Source organism: Urocampus carinirostris, chromosome 2 (genome assembly GCF_059441175.1).
Source record: "Urocampus carinirostris isolate Australia breed hairy pipefish chromosome 2, RoL_Ucar_1.0, whole genome shotgun sequence".
NCBI classification, from domain to species: Eukaryota; Metazoa; Chordata; class Actinopteri; order Syngnathiformes; family Syngnathidae; genus Urocampus; species Urocampus carinirostris.
Window position 1 is genome coordinate 17,402,739 of NC_142350.1, and position 22,022 is coordinate 17,424,760.

Below are 22,022 nucleotides of genomic sequence, written 5' to 3' on the forward strand. Positions count from 1 at the left end.
TTTAGGGTTTTGGGGTATATGGATTTCATAAGAACAGCAAACAAATACCGATGTGGATAATCTGATTTATTCCTAAGTGGTACCATAAACAAAATGAAGAGCTGGAATTGCATAACACAACACAAATATGTGATTTTAACCGTAGACATGACCCATTAAGATGCAAAGTACCCAGATGTTGATTCCTGACTCAATTACTGTCGTAATTACTTCGGTTTGGGCAATTTGTAATCAGCGACACAACAAGCTCTTCACACAAGTATCAGGTGCTGTTCTCAAATCTGCTATTTGAGTGCCGACACAGCCAATCCATCCTTATCTTTAAAACATACAGTATAGGGATTAGATTTATACGTTACCTGGTGCGCCTGGCGGTCCTGTGTCTCCCATTTCACCTACACCCTTATCTCCTTTAACACCCACAGGTCCCCTCGGGCCTAAAAATAATTCATTTATTTAAGGCGCATGAATCTTCAAAACAAGTCGGTTATGGGTCGCCCTTCTCACCGGCTGGGCCTGGGGCTCCTGGTCGACCGAGTCGACCGATCTGCCCAGGAATACCAGGAGCGCCGGGGGCTCCGGGATTACCGGGAATGCCATCTTTTCCCGGGGGACCGGGCCGACCGGGGGATGACACCATTTCTACAGGCGTCTGCATGCGAGACATGTAGTAGGCCATTCTCTCTGGGGAGATGAGATGCATTCAATAATAATAAATATTCATCATCAAATGCAGAATAAAAAAGTTCAATAAATGTTTTTCATTGGCCAGTAAATGTAATGTGCGCATTTGTTCTAAACACTAATATTAAGGAATAATTTGAACGCCAAGGTGTAATATTTTACCACTAGATGGCACTGTGCTTTCTGGTAATACGGTACAGCGGGTGGGCATCTTGCCGGAAAAACATGGCAGGGACCTAAGTGGTGATTCCACTGTGTAAAAGAAATACCCATTTCTCAAGCTATGATTTTCTTATAAAAAAAAGGTATGTTATGTATTATGAATATTTGCCTAGTATTCAAAACAATATCTGTTTTTTTTTAACTGAATGAAAGTTTTTTGTACCAGAAGGATTGTCCCTTTGGGCAACAATCTGCTTTTTCTGATTTTCTCATCAAGCCCAAACCAATCTTGAAAGTGATAAGCTGATTTTTCTGTCAACATTTATTCGCTCATGAGTCAGATTAAAAGATTATACAGTTACAAACCAAGCCCTAAAGGATGACGGTCTTTGCTCACCGTCGAAAATTTTGATGACCTGCTGCCGGATGAAGCTCTTGATTTCGTCGTAATTGACAACAGCCTGAAAAATAATTTATGGACATGAGTCAAAAAGTTAAAAAAAAAGTGGCAATACAAAACACAATCAATATCAGAGTTAATACCAATCATCATTTTAAGATACTTGTTAATGGAAAATCATAAAATACAGATAATTGGCAAGAATTAGGTCTTGGTTGAAAATTTTAGTTTTAAAATAGTTGTGTCATTGGGCAGAAAAGGATTAGGGCCAGTGGAGAAAATAACATAAAACAATAATCTCACAATTCTAATTTTTAAAGACAAACTTCCATTAAATTCCCTCAAATCTCACAAATGTTTCTCGGAATTCTGATTTTGAAGTCCGAATACAGACTTCTTAAAGCTAGAATTTGGAGGAAAATAGCTTTAAAAGTATAAATTAAGAGATTTTTTTTTTTTTTTACTTAAAGTAAAGATTACGAAATTAAATTAACTATTCCAAGACCATGAAAATATTTAAGCCAGTCTGGAAAAAAGTGGTACTGAACATCCATAATAGGATTTTGTGCTATATAGTCAATTCAAGCCAAGTCTGGTCTGGTGTGGTATAGAATTGCATGGTATACTATATAATAGTATCATTTGATATGGAAAATTGATTATATTCAAAATGCACAATAATTAGGTACAAAGTGCTAACATAGTATAATATACTTCAATATAGTATGCTAATCAAGGTGTGCGTAATGAACTTCAACCGACATCATGTCCTGGAGACCCTGGACTTCCTGGTATTCCAGGGAGGCCAGCCGGGCCAGCGTTTCCCCTCTCGCCCCTGGGCCCGACAGGGCCAATCATTGGCTGTGCATCCTTGGAGTGATATCCCAGGCCGCCACCAGGGGGCCCTGGTCTTCCTCTCTCTCCAGGTGGGCCTCTTTCGCCCGTGGCACCAGGCTCACCCTTTGAGAAAACAAACACACAGACTTAGACGTTTTCCCTCTGATGAAGAAGTAAGATCTTAAGCCGAGCCAAAGTCATACCTGAATTTCAATCATTACGTTTGGATCTGGCTTTTCTCTGGCCGGCTTTTTTTATAAAAATACAGTTTTGTTTTTAAAAATGTATGTTAAAATTGCGCCATGCTTTGAGGTGCTCTGAGGCAGCGAGTAGTTTTGTCGCAAAAGACAAAAGACCGCGTTCGTCAAAAACAAAAGTTGCCTCATAACAACATGCACTAAATTAAGTTCTTGCAATGTCAATTTTAAGATCTTCTTCCTGTCTCAGTCTATGAATAACCCTTTCTTTTTTGTCTCTCTTTCTCTCTTGCTCTGTTAAAGTGTTGCACTAAATCTTTCTGGAAAATTATCGCTCAATTTCCAAGCCGTCAAATTGACAGGCTGCCTTAACATTTTCTCATCGACTATTACAAAATAAAATATGTAAATGTTGATATATATGATATTTATACAGTATTTTTAACTTTGATTGTATGACAAAGGGCAGGCTTAAATTTGTCATCCCAGTCCTCAAAAATAAAATGATACGCTCCGTGTTTTCTTCGGGCTTAGTCCTACAAATCAAATTCATTGGTCAGGCTCAAGCTGGTTAGAACTACAGTACCCGTGAGCCTGGTTCATGCTGAGTTTTTTAGGCTTGGTCGTACCTTTGCTTTGATGTTGTCCACTTCACCAAAACACTCATTCAATGTCATTCCAGAGAAAAGCGGATCGCTCGACTACAACTATATCAATTTCCTCTCAATAGCACCAATCTCCCAGATTGCATGCATACACTTGAAATCAAGCTATCTGCATTAACGACAGTGATTTATCGAGGACAAAGCCGCCTGTAATGGACAAGCAATGTTTACGCATCACAGAAAGACAAGCGTCTCTTGGAATAGAGTGTGTGGGGAAGAATCGAGGAGTCCGCTCTTGTCTTTCTCCTCTGTGCATCTAAAATCCTGACAATGGCGTCCTGTCAGGGTGAAGAATAGCCTCATCTAGAGTCGCCTCTCATGCTTAATAGCATTATCCCAGAGGCAGGGAATAGCTAAATCACTGTAAGCACAGCCTGCGATCGCGTGTCTAATACGAGTTCTACGGACCTAGGTGGCCAACTGCCCAGCGTGGGGACGGGTAAGCTGAGGTCGGGGAAGATGATTTCTGTCAGAGGATACGATGGAAAAGAACAGGGAATGTGCTGTAGAGTATGGCTGCAATGATTAGTCAACTTTGTTCGCCACTTAATCATATAAATAGTCGACAATGAATTATATTCCTGACTATTGTCACGAGACACGTTTTTCCAACACTTAAGGGATTTCTACAAGCTTATAATATCTGCTGAGACCAGCTGATGCAAAAGTGTCTCAGTCTCTAACGGGCTTAACACCAAATATATGAACCAATTCATACGTCCGACAGCACTAAGCTACGGTGAGCATAGTTTCGTATCCATGTATCACAAGCGGAGCAAATATGGCTGCCGGAACAACAACAGCAAGCTACTCATTAGTCAATATTCCTGATAGCATTGCCATATATATTCTTCCGGATTATGCAAATGTATCTCAGAAGTCAGCAGAAAAGGTTCCTAATTATTATATGCAGAGTTTTATTCATGCCATTGAGGTTTCCAAAGACGCTAACCATGTAAGGGTGGATGCAAATTGTAGCCAATCTGTGAGCATGTCAGAAGCCCTGTATGAACTACACATTGAAATTGATTCGGATTTGTCAGCTCTGACTGACTCTTACTGCAAATGTAGAGCAGGGTATGTACACTTTATCACTTTCCCTTCTAACAGACCTTCATGAGTTTTAGATATGTCCCCTCCGTGATGGTCCAGCTGGAGAGCTGATTTATCACACCTGTTGCTAATAACTCTGGGCACTTAAAAGCGGCGACCACCGACGATTGAGTGTCAGTTCGTTCCCGGCCATGCCAGCGGAAGCCATACATTTCGTAAGACCTTTCCTATACCTAAACTACTACTGTTGATTATGTTTTTGAGTGTGTTATGTTCATCCCCTATTTTTCTCCATTAAAAAGAACTCTCAAATGTCAGGTTGATTCCTCACCTGTGTCCAGCCAAAAGTCCTAACACCCTTACTCTTACGTTCTTGGCGCATCTATTGCTATAAAAGAAGCAACGCTCTCTTTAGGCTGTTTTTGCAGATAACTTTATAAGTACTTAACCCATGACAGAAAAAAACCCATTTGTTAAGGCGTGTCCAGGTTACTACTTTATGGTCATATAAAAGAATAACGTGGCTGGGAGGAGCTACACATCATGCTGTGAGGCTGATAGGCGGCTGTGTTATAAGTAATTTTCCCAGCATGGTACTGTGAATGTAGGCGTTAAAACAGGGGTTGGCTGCATAGGTATTCATCTTGATTGTTGATTTTACATGTAATATCAGTAATGAATCAAGTAATTTCTAAGACTTTATACTGAAAGGCAACAGCCTGTCAATCATAGGCAATGCGAAACAAGGATCCAAGACAATTCTCTGACAGGGAACTTAAGTCATAAGCAATCTACATTACAAGTGCCACAGACACATCGTTGAACCATTTTGATATATAACACTTGACAAGTGTGTGGATCACATGTGCATTGTGATACAAAATTCGGCAGCCACGGGCTGTCTTCTGCCAAGCATTCTGATTGGCTAGAAACAAGCGCTGTCCAATATATGAATTAGGGAGCATTTCAGCTTGAATACAGCAATTACAAAGACTACTTGCAAATTTTCAAAGCAAACTTTGCGTATAGAGTATTTTGGCGATGCACGGACATTTAAAGGGAACAGTTGTTTGGTTGGCCGAAGCGGAGTCTGACTCACCTAGATAAGATTTAAGTAACATCCAAGCCAACGTGGTTTTGATGACATGCATTATACATCTTATACGCTTATATTTTCCTATAAAAAAAAAGAGCTTGAGCATTATGCCAGACTGTGCCTGAGAAACATATTTGAAATGAAATGCATGCAGTCGGAAGAACAATTGCAGTTGTTAAAACGTTAAAAGCGTCAAATGTCAGTTGTTAAAACCGTTTGATTTTAAACTGTTCAGAATTGTTAGGTACTTTAGTTACATACTTTACAGTTGACCACTTAAGGTTCCTCACAAATACAGATTATGTTTATTCTATTAACTGTTCTACTGCTGCCTATGGGCCTGATCTTTGCTTACAGTCGGTTTACATTTGGTTACAGTTTTCACTTGGTTTAAATGGACACAGATATATTTGAGGATTTGTGTCGCTATTAACCAAGCACTGTGCTTAATTGTTTTTTTCTGTACAAATTTGCAGATGCATTTTTCTTTGTACCCATTTTTTCAGTTTATTATAATTTGCCACATGATTAAATGCGAATTATCAAAATATTCGGCTAATCATTTGAGGAGTCTGTAACTAATCGACTACTAAAATAGTCATTAGTTGCAGCCCGACTGCAGAGCTGGCAGAAATATAGGCCAAAAGCACCTTCAACAGTGCAGTACATTGGGTTGTCATATAAAAAAATATTGTAATCTTACATTTTTAAAAGTGATGGAGAGGACTTGCTGGGACGGTGCTTACCTTTTGACCTGCTTGCCCGTTCTCACCGGGAATGCCTGCCAAACCCTGAAAAAGAAGGAAAGGAAAATGAAATAGCCCAAAAGGAACCTGAAAGCTTCAACACTGCTCATTACTCACATCTTTACCAGCAGAGCCGTCGTTTCCTGGCTCTCCCTTAAGAAAAAGATGACAAAGCAGCTGGATATGTTATAGGCAATGGAATTGTGCAACCGCAAAAGTGAAGTAACATTTTCGACAAGCAAATATCTCAAGACATTTTGAAAGGAGTGGGGAAACCATGACATCTAAATTTAAAATATTTTTTCTTATGAGTGTTTGTGTTTATACATTCAAATGCAATTGTTGTAAATATGCCGTAAAATAAGTGTTACTTTTAATCTGTTTTTAATATTGCACCCCTGCAAGGAAGATTGCATAGGATGCCAGGGTTGTTTGTTGTTTCGACTATGATGCACAGTTTACACCATTGGCCAATAATGTGAGTGTTCTTTGAAATCCTACAAATCTGCGGACTAGGCCTGCCAAGGGTTTTAATTTGGTTTGCGAGACAACACAGAAAGAAGCGCGAGAGAAAAACTAGCTGAAGTTTTCAATATGTCCACTGGATTTTGCAAAGGGCAGGTGTCACTCGCAAAGCTACTGGAGCTGTAATTCACTCTCTCTCTTTTTCTTCTCTCTTTTTCTCTATATAATTCTCTCTCTTGCTGTCTCTTTCTCGTCTCTCTCTCTCTTATCTCTTTCCCTTTTTTGTATCTCTTTCACTCATTTATCTCTTTTCTCTCTCTAGTCTTTTATCCCTTTGTCCTTCACCTCTCCCTCCCTGTCTATCTTTCTCCCACTCCCTTCCCCCCTTTCGCTCTCTCTCTCTCTCTCTCTCTCTCTCTCTCTCTCTTTTCTCTCATCGCTTTATTCTGAGAGTATACTAAACAAATCTATCAAAACGTGTACATAGAGTTAAATATATTTCTCCAGAAACACATTTATCCAAACATTTATATGCCATCATTCATTTAATTACTGACATCTTAACCTTACTACTAGGGTGCTGAAGCCCATCTGAGCTGATTTCGGACAGACGACCCCCTAGGCTGCGTAACAGCCAATCGCAATATACAAATATCTTAAAACTGGAGTTGTTTTTTTTTTTCAAAGAGATATTAAATGTCATCATACGTTGTTAGTCGTATATTCAAATTAATTCCACGCTTTATTGCTAATACCGTATTATACTGTACTATAGTGTGATATCTATAGTTATATCTTAAAATATGCTTTAACATTATTTAGACTACTTTCAAAGACATTTGCAAGCCAGAAATGCTTACCCCACATGACCAATTCTACATTTATAATCAATATACTCCGGTTGAAGTGTGTGTATGCTTTGCACTAACCATTAATCCTGGGTGACCAGGTGGACCTGGTGTTCCAGGCATTCCTGGGAGACCTCTCTCTCCGTTCTGACCTTTATCTCCTTTTATACCCTGCATTGAGACAGCGTGAATACTAAATTCCCAGAAAATTGTTGTTATATTTTTCACATCTGCTGTACAATTCCAAAAAATATGCTCTAATTGAATGGAGTGATCCAGGTCATCACAAAAACAAAACCTTACCAATCCTGATGGGCCAGGAGGTCCTGGGGGTCCGGCTGGACCTGCTGGGCCCTGTTCGAGAAAAACAAGGAACATAATTTGGAGTACAAAAAGGAGTCTAAAATACAAATGAACCTACAATGTGACCAGATGGTCCAGGACGTCCCTGAGCTCCCGGTGTTCCGGGATCACCCTGAAAAGGTCACAGATTGAGATCACAATCATTACGGTGAGTCTTTTGTCTGCAAAGATAATGGATTTTTCGTTTTCGTAGAGGAGAAAAACTCACCTCGTGTCCTGGTCTACCTGGCGGTCCAGGTGGACCTGAAATCCCAATGTCCCCCTGAAGGTATAAAGTAATAAAAAGCGTAAACATGAGTGGAAGTCATTGAGGTTGCATGAATTTAAGACAAGCATATTTCTGTTTGATACCGGTATACTGATTATTCTTTTCATTATTATTTTCTGTCATTACCCGTGTGAGAAAAAGGACAAAGTAATAAATCATCAACCCACCTTTGGTCCTGGGAATCCAGTGTGACCAGTTTTTCCTTTGAATCCCTGAGGAACACACACGCATTTGTGACAGGTAAGGTAATTAACTACCTGAGAAATGTTACAGGATTAAACTATTAAGCTACAAACAAAGAGGAAATGGAAAATGAGTTATAATATGTTAAAATAAGCAAATCAAATAATGCCAGAAGTGAAAATGTTAGTGGTTGAAATGCAAAAAAAAATAAAAAATACACTCTGTGGATACAATTACACAGTTTCAAATTATGCAGATGAAGGCAAAAACAATACAGAGAAAATTGTTATGTATTAATCTTGGGGAAAATACTTTAAATTGAGTTTTATACTACCGCAAAATAAGCTAATCACAAATTGCCAAAGGCAAGCAAGTGAATGGCTGATGTTTTTGAAAAACCTGTAAGGAGTCAACAATTCTACCGCTATAAAGAGGGAGAAAGATTTTTGTTATATCGCACAAGTGTTAAGTGTGACCATCAGAGAAAATACGGTAAAATGACTTATGCTATGGTAAAAAGACCTAATCCCAAATTGCCGGAGGCACGTGTGTTAGCATCCCTGTAATGGTCATACAATCCAACCATTAGCATGCATACTGTATGCTTTGCAGATAATGGTCCACATGGTGATCATCTCCTTTGGGTCTGCACTCTTTAAATTGCTAATAAAACTCAATACCACGCAGCTGGGCCTGAAGGAAATCTCATTAAGTTGAAAATGATTTGGTGATAAAATGGTGCATACTCGAGATTATTTGAAGGGGAAAAAAAGAGTTTGGAATATTCCATGCATCTTCAAAAACTTGTCATAGGACTTGTAAACCTAAAAACACAATAGGTATTTGTGTTATAACATGTTTAAAGAATATATATACTTTTGCAAAGATGCATCATTCGAGAAATATCGGGGACTATTACAACACGGGTTGCAACACGCTTCCTCATTTCCGCGTGTGGACCATGGGTATAAAAGCTGCCGAGCCGGTGTTGTGCCGAGAAATGCATCCCTGCCGAGATTTGCATCCCCTGGCTACTATAACCTGGTTTTATCTCACTTTTATATCACTTTTCAGGAATGTAATAGCGGACATATAACCAAAACCACTTTGTCTTGCATTTGTTGGGAATGTAATACAACTTAAACCGTTCCTTCTTTGTATTTGTTGTGAATGTAATCGAACGGTAATGCACACCGTATATAAATCACTTTTGAGCAGGTAACATGTTTATTTTGCCCTTTTCTATTCAAATCGCTCGTATTGAAACTGTTATGCACTCTACCATAAAGCTTATTTCAGCATAATAAGCTTTATGGTAGAGTGCATAACAGTTCTCAAAGGTGATTTATATACGGTGTGCATTACCTTTCGATTACATTCACAACAAATACAAAGACAGAATGGTTTAAATTGTATACATTCCCAACAAATGCAAGTCGAAGTGGTTTTGGTTATATCTTCGCCATCACATTCTCGAAAAATGATATAAAAGTGAGATAAAACGAAATGAAAGTGGTTATAGTAGCGAGGGGATGCAAATCTCGGCAGGGATGTATTTCTCGGCACAACACCGGGCTGTAGAAATCATAACTGCTCAAGACACAGTCCCGTGAAGATCAAGATTTCAAGCTATGGCACCGAAGAAGCCAATATGTTATTATTGTAATAGTTTTTCATTTCTATTTTATTATCTTGTTATGAAATGAAAAGAAATGTCAAGAAATAAAAATGGATTAAGACGAGGTCACTACGGTGACGGGGATCCATGTTCACCCCTTGACGTCTCGAGCACAACTGACGTGTGCTCGGCAAATCGCACTGTATATAGGCGGAGAAAGGCGTTTGACCGTCACACGCGTTACACACGCTAATTCACGTGATAACACCGCGATACAGGCGCAGAACAAACGTGCTATGACCGTGCTCCACCCACGATTACCCGCTAAAATTTCGCGTCCTACCAGCGTGTAACCACGCCCTGGCCGCGGCCGTAGCACGTCGTTCCGTGTCTGTACCGCGTCATTACCTCGTGTGTACCACGTGTGCCGCCCACGGTTACACGTGGTCTAAAGTTTTGAGCAGCGCAAAACTTTTTTGCGCGGCCAACCGTGTGTGAATTTACGACCGCGTGTAAAGCACTGCTGTATCTCGTCTGTATGGCGATCTCAAAGCGTCCAACAGCGTCTGCTTCACAGGCAGACATTTCTGGCCGTGATTCAGCCTCGATACAGACGCAAACGGCTGTGTGACCGGGCCCTCAGCTGCATCCTGCTTGCCAGGCAGAAAAAAAAAATAATAATAATTTCCTTTGTATTGTCATTCTTTGTAACAATGTACACAGAACGAAATGTCGATACACCTGACCCGTTGTAGCGAGTCGATGCAGCCGCAGCCAACAGAGGGCGCCGCCATTATACCAATTAGGTATAGAAGGGAGGGCGATTCTATGTGACAACCTCTACTAAAAGCTAAATATGACATACACAAATAGGAAACGCAGCGCAGTGTTCTTGTTTTTTTCCAACTACAGAAAACAACAATAACAGGTGTCATTTGCTCACCACCCAAAGAGCAGTGAGCTGCAACCAAAAAAATGAGCTGAAACCAAAAATGCAAACATATTGCTTTTCCTGAATAAAAACCTGTAAATCCGTTGTAATAGGGCAACAAAGCCAGAGAGGGACAATTGATTTTGAATTAATTTGCGCCGCTGACTTAATATCAAAATATTGTGCAGTTTAGGATACTTTAGTTATGTTGCTGACATTGTTATACAGTATTTTTTATTTTATTTTTTTAACAATGCTGCTCTTTTGACTCTCTTGGCCTTTGTTCTTAAAATGTTCTTAACACTTTTAAAAATTGCAAAATAAGTAATTTGGTTAAACAAAATAATAATAATACTGTCAACAGTTGAAAATTCAAAATACAAACTAACTCTGGGGTAGAAGGGTTGAACTATTCAAATATTGTGATTTTCTGATTAAGAAAATTATCGTTATCGGATCGGTATCGATCACTGCTACCCTGTATATAAATTGATCAGATCAATACCAAAATCGCTCGCCTGAACTACTTGAACACCATAGACATAGGAAAAGGCAGTAGATTTTATCTCATCATCACACTATATTTAGTCAATGTACCAAAGACAAAATCAGATCCTGAAATATATGAATACATGCAAAAAAGTAGGACGAGGGAAACAACTCCCTGGTGTATCTGATGAGAATCTGACTTTGACGGATATTGAATACATACATTTTACGTTTTAGGTTGGTTTTGTTTTCATAGTTTTTAATATTAATACATTGTTTTAAACATACATTTGTCACTTGCGATAATTAGATTGAACTAGGAAAAAGGAAAACAAATGTTTATACTGATATGAGTGGTCCGTGTCATACAAATTTGTGTTATAAACCAATAAATACGGTATGATAAGTCCCACAAGACAGGAAGTTGAACATATTAGTGTATACACATTTCCTTTAACAAGATTCAGATTGTATGCCATTCAGTGCTAATTGTGATATTATGTTAATCATCAAGCTGCCCTTATTTGCATGTAGTACACCATGCCTAGCAATCAGGAAATCGAGCAATGTATGCTTTGCATATGAATTCAATTGGTCCTTCGGTTGTTTTGTCATTACAATAATAGTGTGTGCATTTTACATATAAGAGAAACAAAGGTTTCCAAGCAGGCTGGAATCTGGTGCAGAAATTTGAAAGTGCTACTCACTGGCATTCCTCGTGGGCCAGCAGGTCCCGGTGGGCCGAGCTCCCCCTGGTTGGAAAATAAACCAAATGTCAACAGTAAATAAAGTCCTCCCACAACAGCTGCAAGTGTTCCACATCTTTTTTTTTTGTTTTGTTCTAAGGTCGATAAAATGTGAGTTTACCGTACCCGTAGGCCGGGTTTTCCATCTTTTCCAGCAAGTCCCTCAATGCCGGGAGGACCCTTTGATTGCAAAAGCAAGCAACTGACGTCAGAGGAATTAATTGACTCAAACATAAAACATGTTCGGTTATTAATATTGTTTTTACCATTAATCCCGGAGAGCCTGATGGGCCCGGAGCTCCGGTTGATCCTTGGGAACCTTGGGCACCATCGTTTCCCTGTGCGAGGGTTAAAATGTGCAAAATCCATTCATATCTCAGTGTGATGCATAATTTAACTTATGCAATCATCTAACCTTTTCACCCTTGAGTCCTGGGGGTCCTTCCCTTCCACTCTTGCCAGCGAGGCCAGGCGGACCCTGAATGTATATGAATTATTAAATAGTTACACAGAATGTAATAAAGAGTACATGTACACTGAAAAGTAAAAGCATAAAACCCACCGGGGTTCCAGGGAATCCGGGTTGTCCTTGAAAACCCTTCGGAGATAGAAACACAATAAAAATATCATTTTTTAATGTGTTGGATTCAGTTTTGGTTATTTAAAGGTGGGATGCGTGGTTTAGCCTATGAGTATTTTAAAAATGCATGTAAGTTTTATAGTTCATGTACAGCACGCATGTCCAAAATCCAGTTACGGCCCGTGACCACATTTTCACTGGCCAGTGGCCTTCGTCAAAAAAATTGTAGCCCTTAGGCCACCTTTTCCTTGGCTTTCTGTGAAGGTTTTAGCCAAATTTTCCAACATGGAGCTTGTAAATAAAAAAAGAATAGTTGACTGTGAGGGATGCCGCTTCCAGGACAAGGGAAAGTTGCAGTATCTTTTCACAAAAATCCAGTGTCTGCCTAATTTGCCATGGGACTGTGGCTCTTTTTAAAGGATATCATATCAAGAGGCACTGCCGGACAAAATATGCTGACTGCAAAAGGCTAACTGGAAATAAACGGTGTGAAAGGTTAAATCATTGGAAGCTGTTTTAACCGCACAGCAGCACATTTTCACGAGACCCTGCATGTCAAATGAAAATGCTATGAGGTTGCGACGATAATCGGCAAGCACTGCAAACCTCTCACAGAGAGTGCATTTATTAAAGACTGTTCGAACAATGCGAGGCTGAATAGTTAGCCCTCAAACATTTTCAGCTTACCAAGTCAGGGCCGCTTTCTGGCTCTGAGTAATAAATACTGTTATCTTAAAAGCTGAATAATCAAATTACATTATAATTTTTAATTATTATAACAATTATTTCAACATTTATCATAAAGAATAGGCACATTTGTTGAAAGTTAAATATTTTTTTAAATCCGTTTTTACAACGTCCAACTGAGTAAAAATAACTTCTTTTTTCCACAGCGCCGATCTACTTTTATCTTACTTTTAGTAGACCCATTTGGGACGGACCATATTAGATAAAAAAAATGTGGGCTGGTTGTACTGCTGGAGAGTGACGTCATGCTTGACCCCACGGGTTTTTTGTCATGTCTATGTGTCAGTGTACCAGCTCGGTGGCCTTGGAGGTATGGCGCCCGCCCCGAAACTGGGAGGTTGTGGTTCAAGCCTCGGCCGAGTCATACCTAAGACTTAAACATTGGTACCCGTGGCCTCCCTGCTTGGCGTTCAGCATTAGGGGTTGGAATTGGGGTGTTTGGTCACCTAATGACTCCCAATACCTCAGTTGGGTTGAGCGAGGGGGCTGGGAATCCCCTACTCTGAATCAATCTCCCAAAAATAGTCAGAAATTACTCTAGCCACCTCCCACTAGGGGGATATAACTGTGTTATATATATAATATTTGTCAGTGTAGCAAAAAATGGGCAAAGTGAGAAAACGCCTGCTTCTGGTAGTGTCCAAAGCCAACTCCAACTCCAAGAAAGATTTGAAAAAGTGTTTAATCAAGTGTTTCTAAGAAATGCACGTACTTGCACAAGCATCCTGAACACGCTAACTTAGACTACAATCATGACACAAACCATGAAATGGCGGTAGAGAGTAACAAAGTTTAGAGTTCCATACAGCTCTGTCATTTTTGTTGGACTGACCTGATCACCCTTTGGTCCCACAGGTCCTGCTGGTCCTAGGTCTCCTTTGCCACCCTAGAAACAAAACATGCGTTAAAAAATTAAAAAAAGATAATGAATTCCTTATTACAGTTTTTGATGAAAAGACAAAAACTGACTGGTGTGCCTGCAGGTCCTGGATACCCAGGTTGCCCAGAAGGACCCTAAACACAGGATGAAGAGAAACCCTCACAAACGTTTCACTCTGTCTATGAGAAAAGTATCATTGCTGTTCAGTACCATTTCTCCTTTCTCACCACTCGTCCCTGGGCTCCCACGTTCACCCTTCAATCCCTGAGGATAAAAAACAAAACAAAAAAAAAGAAAGCAGTCAATCAATTCCTGGTCACATATGAGAATAACCACCCACGGTTTGTATCCATCCAAGCAGGCAGTGTCATTATAAAAGCAAGGGGAAGGCATAGCTCACGGGCATTCCGGGAGGCCCCATGGATCCAGGATACCCAGGCGTCCCCGAAGGGCCCTGAGGTAAAAATCAATAAAGTAATGGTTTTGTTCCAAACAGTATGATTTGAAGGCATGTCTAGACGGATACTTTCCTGTTCACCTTTGATTCCAGCTACGCCAGCTGCGCCTTGCTCGCCTTGTTGACCCTAAGGATGCACAGTAGATACTAAGAACATCATTTTTAGAGTCTGCTATAATTCGCATACCTGTCAACTATAAATTTTCCCCGCAATGTGTTTGTTAGTTGATGTTTTTGAATTATGTATACCGTATAGCAATTTTTCTATGGGAAGAAAGAAAGACCTTTCAACCATGTGACGAAACAACATACAGAGTACAGGAAGATAACTGATACTCTGGAATGTTTTTTGAGGATTAAATGAAATTGTGATATTTTGTTTCTGAGTAAAAAAATGTGTTGAAAGAATGAAGTCCACAAAATAACTGCTCTGCTATTTTTACTAAGTTTTACTAAATTAATAACATTAACATTAATTCAATGATAACACTACATTTACTGCAAATTGGAATTAATTGGAAGAGGTTTATATGTATGTATGTGTGACTCCTACTCAGTTGAATTCAATTTAAATTAATTGAATTTGATTGAATTCAATTTAATTTATTAGAGTACGGCGGCGCAGTGGTTAGCGCGTGTGCGGCACAGTTCTAAGGTCTTGGGAACCTCCTGTGTGGGTTCAAATCCAGCTACCAGCCTACCTGTGCGGAGTTTGTATGTTCTCCCCGTGCTCGCGTGGGTTTCCTCCCACATTCCAAAGACATGCATTTCAGGTGGATTGGCCAGTCCAAATTGTCCCTAGGTGTGAATGAGCGAGCGAGTTGTCTGTCCCTGTGTGCCCTGCGATTGGCTGGCAACCAGTTCAGGATGTCCCCTGCCCACTGCCCGATGATTGCTAGGATGGGCTCCAGCACCCCCGCGACCCTACTGGGGATAAGCGGTGTAGCTAATGAGATGAGGGATGAGAGATTAGATTTAATTTAATTGTCTTTATTGTCACTTAAATCAATGGATGTGAGCGCAATTGAACATGGCACTCTAGGGTAAACATGTAATGGAAAATTTAAAGAGTAAAAAAAGATGAAAGGCTATTGGGAAAAAGGGGCAGGAAAAAGTATCTATAAAATAGTGCTCAGAGACAGGCCCAAGTTATGATAATAGTGCAAAAAATAAGAGTGTATTAAGACAATACTGCAATGAAAGTGCAATAAAATTTAGCAGCAGCAGCAACAACAACAACCTACATTAATCTTAAGTAATATTTTTTTTTGCATTAATATTTAGCAGCAACAAATAATCAAATAAATGAAAAAAGTTGTACGGTATATTTACACAGTTTTGTGCACTCGTTTAGGGTGGCGATGGCCCATTGTAATTACAATTGGTCCAAGAATCGTGAGAATTGAGTGGGTGACAAAAATAAATACTAATTGGCAGCTGGCCATTACGTGCCATTGCAGCAACAATCATAACGTCTAATATATTCCGTTGGAGCCTCTCTTCTTAGTCCACTAATAGCTAAGACCAACACGCAATGCATGCTAACACCTGCTGTGGAGTGCTACTATGCTACAAATGACTTCCACTCACAAGGCCCATTCATCTGGCGGCCGGTTATTACCGAGGCAATGCATCTGCGTGACCACAGGAGTTTTTTTTTCCACCCTCATCAGGGAGACGTAACACAATCGGTCCTTTGTCGTAAATGACTCTCATTAAAAAGGCGCAGTGAGAGGCAGAAGTGCTGGAGTCACAATCAAAGAGGGCTTTATTTGCATTTTGAGTAGAATGATTAAGATCGTTTGTAAGTAACGTAAGCCTGAATCCACTAATGTGGAGTAAAACAAGTTGACCTTAGTTGCGGATATGTTCAAAGCTGGGGTCACTGAAATAAACTGAAAGTTACTTTTGTTGCCTATTGATGCAATGGGCTAACAGTTTGATACACATTCCTAAAAAAAAACAACTTATTATGTTATTACTACGTTGTTACTCTTACAACCATGTTGTGATTTTTATAAGTAGAGTTAAATAAGGCTTAGGCAATAACTTAAACATCATGCGAGTTAGAAATCAAATTTCCAAGAAAATCATATTGACCCATAACTGGAGAGCTAGTTTTAGGACCTATCCGTGGGCTACTCGGGTGTTCTTAGGGGGCTACCTGGTGTCTGCGGACACCACGTTGCAGACCTTTGGTTAATAGTGTATGTGTAAGTGTTCATGAAAATAAGTTTAAAACCTGCTAAATATGTTTCAACAGGTTTGATTGACCCGCAACATGAACATTTCAAATGCCTAAATCGCCTTATTAGGACATTTTGTATGTATTTTGAGCTTCGTGGAGGTATAGAAAAAGAAAGAACAAAAATATATAATCAAAAACAAAAAACAATATTGGTTTAAAATTATAAGCTTGAACTGTAAACGTAAATGTCTTTAAATATGTGTTGGTTGATAAATTTGTAATTATTTACCAAGAAGCTAATCTAGAGGGAGCTGGAATTATTGTCTGACATCTAGCTGCTAAGAGTAAATCAAAAACCTGAAAACCTTGCGAAGAGTTGGGCAAAAATGAATGAAAAATGAATGGTACGGTATGTTCATAAGTCTCCATAGCCCATAATTTTTCTTTTTAGCACTCGTTTTCAGTTGCACTACACAATGCAGTGACATCTAGTGGTCAAATCATACAAGTTACATATAAGGAAGTTATACTCAACTTAAATATAGGTTAAATTAGTGCAATTAACTAAACTTACAGTTGGTCCAGATTGACCCGGAGGACCTGGAAAACCTGGAGGCCCCTAAAAAAAATGAGAATGATAGAATTTGTACATACTCAGAGGACATCACTTCAACAATGTATACAAAATACATGACGTATAAATCACCAAATTAAAATAGCTTTAATGAGTTTAGGAGGTTATTCTGTTATATGTCTAAGAACCACGCTACGTAGGCTGCCATTAAGAACCTTAGACATTAAAAATCCTTGTTAGCTTGGCTGCCATGCCATAGATGGCTATAGACATAAAACAAACCATTTCAGCTGTACTGCCATGGACAGCTATAGATATCAAAGATCCATTTTGGCGAGTCTGAGTTAACAACTTTGACTGAAATCTTTAGAGCCTCTTACATCTTTGATTAAAATTCTGCTGGATGCTAGAGTAATACAGCATCTGTGTAGATAGATAAATTAAATACTCTGCTTGGTGTTTTGTTATCGATTTTCTACATTTCCGTCACTGTTTTTTAATTACATTTTTGGAAGATATTAAACTCTTTCCAAGTACTGCATCAGTAAAATCCATGAATCAATGCACATTTATCAAATCAGAGCCATGCATTGGTGAATCTTTACCATGCTTCCAGGAAGTCCGGCGTGACCTCTATCACCGGGCAAACCCTACAGTACAGAAAAGGCAAGGATTTTACTAAAATAAAACAGCAACCTCATAGTAGTCTGACACATAAAACTCACGGGCTCCCCGCGTACTCCATGTGAGCCAGGAGTTCCTGGAACTCCTGGTAATCCTGTACAGGAGCAGGGATCCTAAAGTAGCCAAGAAATCAATACCAAGACAACGGCACACAATAAGTCTGTGTATTTCAAGATTCTGACCCTTGGGGCTGTTGCTTGTAGATTCTCCAAACACTGCAAAAGAGAAATACATGTTTGTGTTTAACCATCTGAAATACAAAAAGGAATCAGCCTATGATAAAACTGCATTCCCTTGATATTTATAGTAATTCTGTCCCATAACCACCAGTATTCAGCCTAATGAGTATATCAATTGATTTCTTGGGGATATTTCCATTTTGTGCGACAGCTGTATATATAATATATATATATAATATATATAATATATATATATATATATATATATATATATATATATATATATACATATATATATATATATATATATATATATATATATATATATATATATATATATATATATATATATATATATATATATATATATATATATATATATATATATATATATATAAGGGGCAGCACGGCGGCGCAGTGGTTAGCGCGTGTGCGGCACAGTTCTAAGGTCTTGGGAACCTCCTGTGTGGGTTCAAATCCAGCTACAGGACTGTGCAGAGTTTGTATGTTCTCCCCGTGCTTGCGTGGGTTTCCTCCGGGCACTCCGGTTTCCTCCCACATTCTAAAGACATGCATTTCAGGTGGATTGGCCGGTCCAAATTGTCCCTACGTGTGCCCTGCGATTGGCAGGCAACCAGTTCAGGGTGTCCCCCTGCCCACCGCCCGATGATTGCTGGGATCATGAAAACACACGTATCGGAAATGGAGCCCTCTTTTGGATTGTGAAAGGTACACAAGTTGATTTTAGTGAGTGATATTGTGTATGATTTAGTGCATCCTAGTGGTATAAAAAATATATTATATTGAGTAATATTGATTTGAGTAAAAGCCCAAAAAACATGAACTATCAAACACATTTGTATTTTTGTTTATTACTCGTAGATTGAAAATATTTTACTGTACATAACACAAGCCTCATCCAAAGAGAGCTCACATACTTGCACATAATATTGGTGGTACGGGTACCCCAAAACCAATTACTTTCCCAGAGCCAAGCTCAAAAATAGGAAAAAGAATGTTGAGGTTTGGTCACATTGAGTCTTTTTAGTTTGTATTCTTAGTTGTGCTTGTACGTACTCGTTTTCAGTTGCACGATACATGAAAGCAAAATATAATAATCAAATATTTCACACTGTTCTTTTTACGTCAAGAAAATGCAGACATGATGTGTATTTGGATGATGACAGAAATAGTTCTTGCCCCCTGTTTGGTATTGCCTGGAAACGGCATGTATGCTGGGTTATTTGTTCATGATTAGTTCGGATTGCTTCAATCAGCACTCACAAAACTAAAGGCAGTTCTCCAATTAGTTTTAAAGTGACACTGTATCTCTATGAGGTATGTATCTGTGGAACCCATTCATATGAACAAATATTCCACGCTGTACCGAGGATAGGAAAGTCGAGCTGTGAAAATGATAGTGGTATATTGTATTTTCATAGAAGAATTAAAAAAAAACATCTTACGCTATCACAGTTATCGATGGAAGTTACACCGGGCTTGCCCTGGTCTCCCTTTTCTCCTTTCGCACCAGCCATACCGGGCACACCTGGCATTCCTTTGCGACAGTCCCCAACACAGGCTTCCTGCTTTTTAGTAAAAACCAAACAAATTAGCATAAGGCTATATATGAACATGAGCGCTAAGGGATCTAAAAATAAATAAACAACTTACGTCTCTATCTTCGTCTGAAGCATCTTGAGGGAGCAGCTGCAAGTCGGGCCTCTGCTGAAATTGACTTTATATTAGTTTTCATTTGAGAATATATTAATTTGAAAAAATAACACTTGCAAATAACACTTTTAATTCAAAACCAAACAAAACATATTACAGCTCGTTCTTAGCTTTTAATTTTCTCCCCACACTTTTAAAGTACATTTAGAGTACTTTCCAATTATAGTGTTATAATATTATTATGGCTTATCATCATAAATAGCAAGCTGTATAAGAAGAACAGAACAAGATTGATTGCGAGAACGTGATAAAGTACTGCAGCTTCAAATATGTCTTGAAGCACAGGCTCAAATGTCGCAATAGTGTTTTCACAAAGCAAAGGTCAAACCGACCTTTTCAAAGTTTAAGACACTTTCAGTTTTTAATGCCTGAGCTGTTTCCCTGATGCCTCTTTTAACCCTGTTGTACATTCCAAGATTCCGACACATTTTTGACACTAGAATTGCATACATTCTACATTATATGTATATATTTTTTTATCATTTGATTTGGTGTACTTCAATTCATGGTAAATTGTATGCAATAAATACGTTGTGTGGTTACTGTGGTTTTATGGTAAGACTATATAATGTGATAGATGATTGTGCTCAGCAATGTTGCTAAAGAAACCTTCTGTAGTGGAACTTGGTATAGAGTGCAAGAACTGTTGATGTACGCTAAAAAAATGCCTGAGATTGTTATTGTCCTAGCACAAGTACAGCTAATGGAACCGTTAAGTCAGAGTCGGTGAGCCCCCACTATTGTTTATTCCTTACCATTTTAGACCAAATCTCCTTTACGTTTAAATTAAGCCCTACTTTAAATGTTTTTTCACCTGAAGCATGAAACAAAACATAGACTTATATCATTGTAATACTGCTTTTGACAAGACAAAAAAATTGTTAGAATGATGTGCGTCGAAAAATGCCACCTCAACTCCCTCTCTCTAATTTTTTACTTACAACGTTTCCAGGCAAACCCGGTTTTCCCGGTATCCCGTCGTTTCCGGGGATACCCTGAAAGAAGGAACTGAGGTTGAACTGTTTTGTTGCTAATCAAAGGGATAACCACTCCCATCTCCACCGAGTTAAAGGTAGAGTCAAAGGGTGCGGATGAACCCATTGTTTCTACATATTTTAGGGATTTACAAAGCCCAATGAGAATAAAGATTTGATGGATGTCTAACACCTTTGACTCTTGACACACAGACCACAGGAACATTATTTGAAGGTATTTCCAAATAAATCCAACAATGTCTGCCACTAGACCTTCAAATAAGTTTATGTCTTTATGGACATTCTCCAGTTGGCCAGTGTCTATTAGGGCTTGAAGCATTAGTGCATTTTTATAGTTTCATCCTTTTATCTTGGGTTGCATTCCCACAATTAATTCAAGTAATTCCAGCATGCATTTTATAAACCATTTATTGCAAAAGCCCAAACAAGCAAGCTGAAGCCTGAAATGGAAATAGCTCGAAGTTCAATTCTGGGGCTTATACTGACCCCTGAATTGAACTTTGGTAGAGAATCCATCACCACAGTGTGCCTTACTGGAGGTCCTTGATGTCCGTCAACACCGTGAGGCCCAGGTGGCCCTGGTGGTCCTGGTGGTCCTGGTGGACCCTTTAACACATCAGCAAAAATATTGCGTATTTGTGATGAAAAATTTGACTCTCTTTGGCAAAAGATCAAACCTGGGGCCCAGGCTGCCACATGCCCGTCACGGCGCCGGGAGCTCCCTGAAAGAAGAGCAGAATCAAAGTCTAACACAAGTAAAGCAGAAAACATATCTGTGGAATCAGGTTTATTCTGTCTGTACTCACAGGTCCGCCTATACCTGACTGCATTGGCATTATACAGTTGCATTCACCAGCATCACCCTAAGAAAAACCATGACGTTAAAAATGTATACCGTTCATTCTATTCAACCAAGTATATATTATTGTCAAATGACCTTTTATGCAAGTCAACGGTCAGGGTTGTTTCTTTGCTGAATTCAGCCGAAATATGTACATTGGAAATAATCAACAGATACAACTTTGAAAAATGGTCCACTTCCTTTGTGTGAGCAAAAAAGTATTTCTGCTGTGTAAATGGAAAAACCGTGAGAGCTGTATGTACTCTGAGTTGCTAAAATGAGTGGCTCGTGACAGTTGCTCTGAGCTAGGGCAGTCGACTGGCTACCTTAAGAAACTAGCAGAAGCTACTATAACGTCCAAGGGAAGCTTGCGCTGACAAACCTGAATCAAGGGACTAAGCACAGCCAGCTG

The 22,022-nt window shown here is 39.2% G+C and overlaps 1 protein-coding gene across 11 annotated transcripts in view; it reads right to left on the reverse strand.

Moving 5' to 3' along the window:
- The window catches only part of col16a1 (collagen, type XVI, alpha 1), an 83,822-nt gene that overhangs the window by 2,129 nt on the left and 59,671 nt on the right, over positions 1-22,022 (reverse strand). For 3 of the 11 annotated variants that reach the window (XM_088329138.1, XM_088329137.1, XM_088329148.1), the window contains 31 exons: positions 21,576-21,632; positions 21,447-21,491; positions 21,256-21,375; positions 20,716-20,769; positions 19,715-19,768; positions 19,507-19,629; positions 18,044-18,076; positions 17,903-17,974; positions 17,783-17,827; positions 17,178-17,222; positions 14,488-14,542; positions 14,359-14,411; positions 14,169-14,222; positions 14,048-14,092; positions 13,911-13,964; positions 12,314-12,349; positions 12,167-12,229; positions 12,018-12,089; positions 11,878-11,931; positions 11,713-11,757; positions 7,952-7,996; positions 7,725-7,778; positions 7,575-7,628; positions 7,457-7,507; positions 7,235-7,324; positions 5,958-5,993; positions 5,841-5,885; positions 2,009-2,206; positions 1,244-1,307; positions 508-684; positions 360-437 (listed from right to left, as the gene is read on the reverse strand). In XM_088329138.1, the coding sequence (XP_088185264.1) occupies positions 360-437; positions 508-684; positions 1,244-1,307; positions 2,009-2,206; positions 5,841-5,885; positions 5,958-5,993; positions 7,235-7,324; positions 7,457-7,507; positions 7,575-7,628; positions 7,725-7,778; positions 7,952-7,996; positions 11,713-11,757; positions 11,878-11,931; positions 12,018-12,089; positions 12,167-12,229; positions 12,314-12,349; positions 13,911-13,964; positions 14,048-14,092; positions 14,169-14,222; positions 14,359-14,411; positions 14,488-14,542; positions 17,178-17,222; positions 17,783-17,827; positions 17,903-17,974; positions 18,044-18,076; positions 19,507-19,629; positions 19,715-19,768; positions 20,716-20,769; positions 21,256-21,375; positions 21,447-21,491; positions 21,576-21,632 (2,071 nt within the window). The remainder of the gene's footprint in view (positions 1-359; positions 438-507; positions 685-1,243; positions 1,308-2,008; positions 2,207-5,840; positions 5,886-5,957; positions 5,994-7,234; positions 7,325-7,456; positions 7,508-7,574; positions 7,629-7,724; positions 7,779-7,951; positions 7,997-11,712; positions 11,758-11,877; positions 11,932-12,017; positions 12,090-12,166; positions 12,230-12,313; positions 12,350-13,910; positions 13,965-14,047; positions 14,093-14,168; positions 14,223-14,358; positions 14,412-14,487; positions 14,543-17,177; positions 17,223-17,782; positions 17,828-17,902; positions 17,975-18,043; positions 18,077-19,506; positions 19,630-19,714; positions 19,769-20,715; positions 20,770-21,255; positions 21,376-21,446; positions 21,492-21,575; positions 21,633-22,022) is intronic. The other 8 variants (XM_088329143.1, XM_088329142.1, XM_088329141.1 and 5 more) reach the window with 8 other exon arrangements.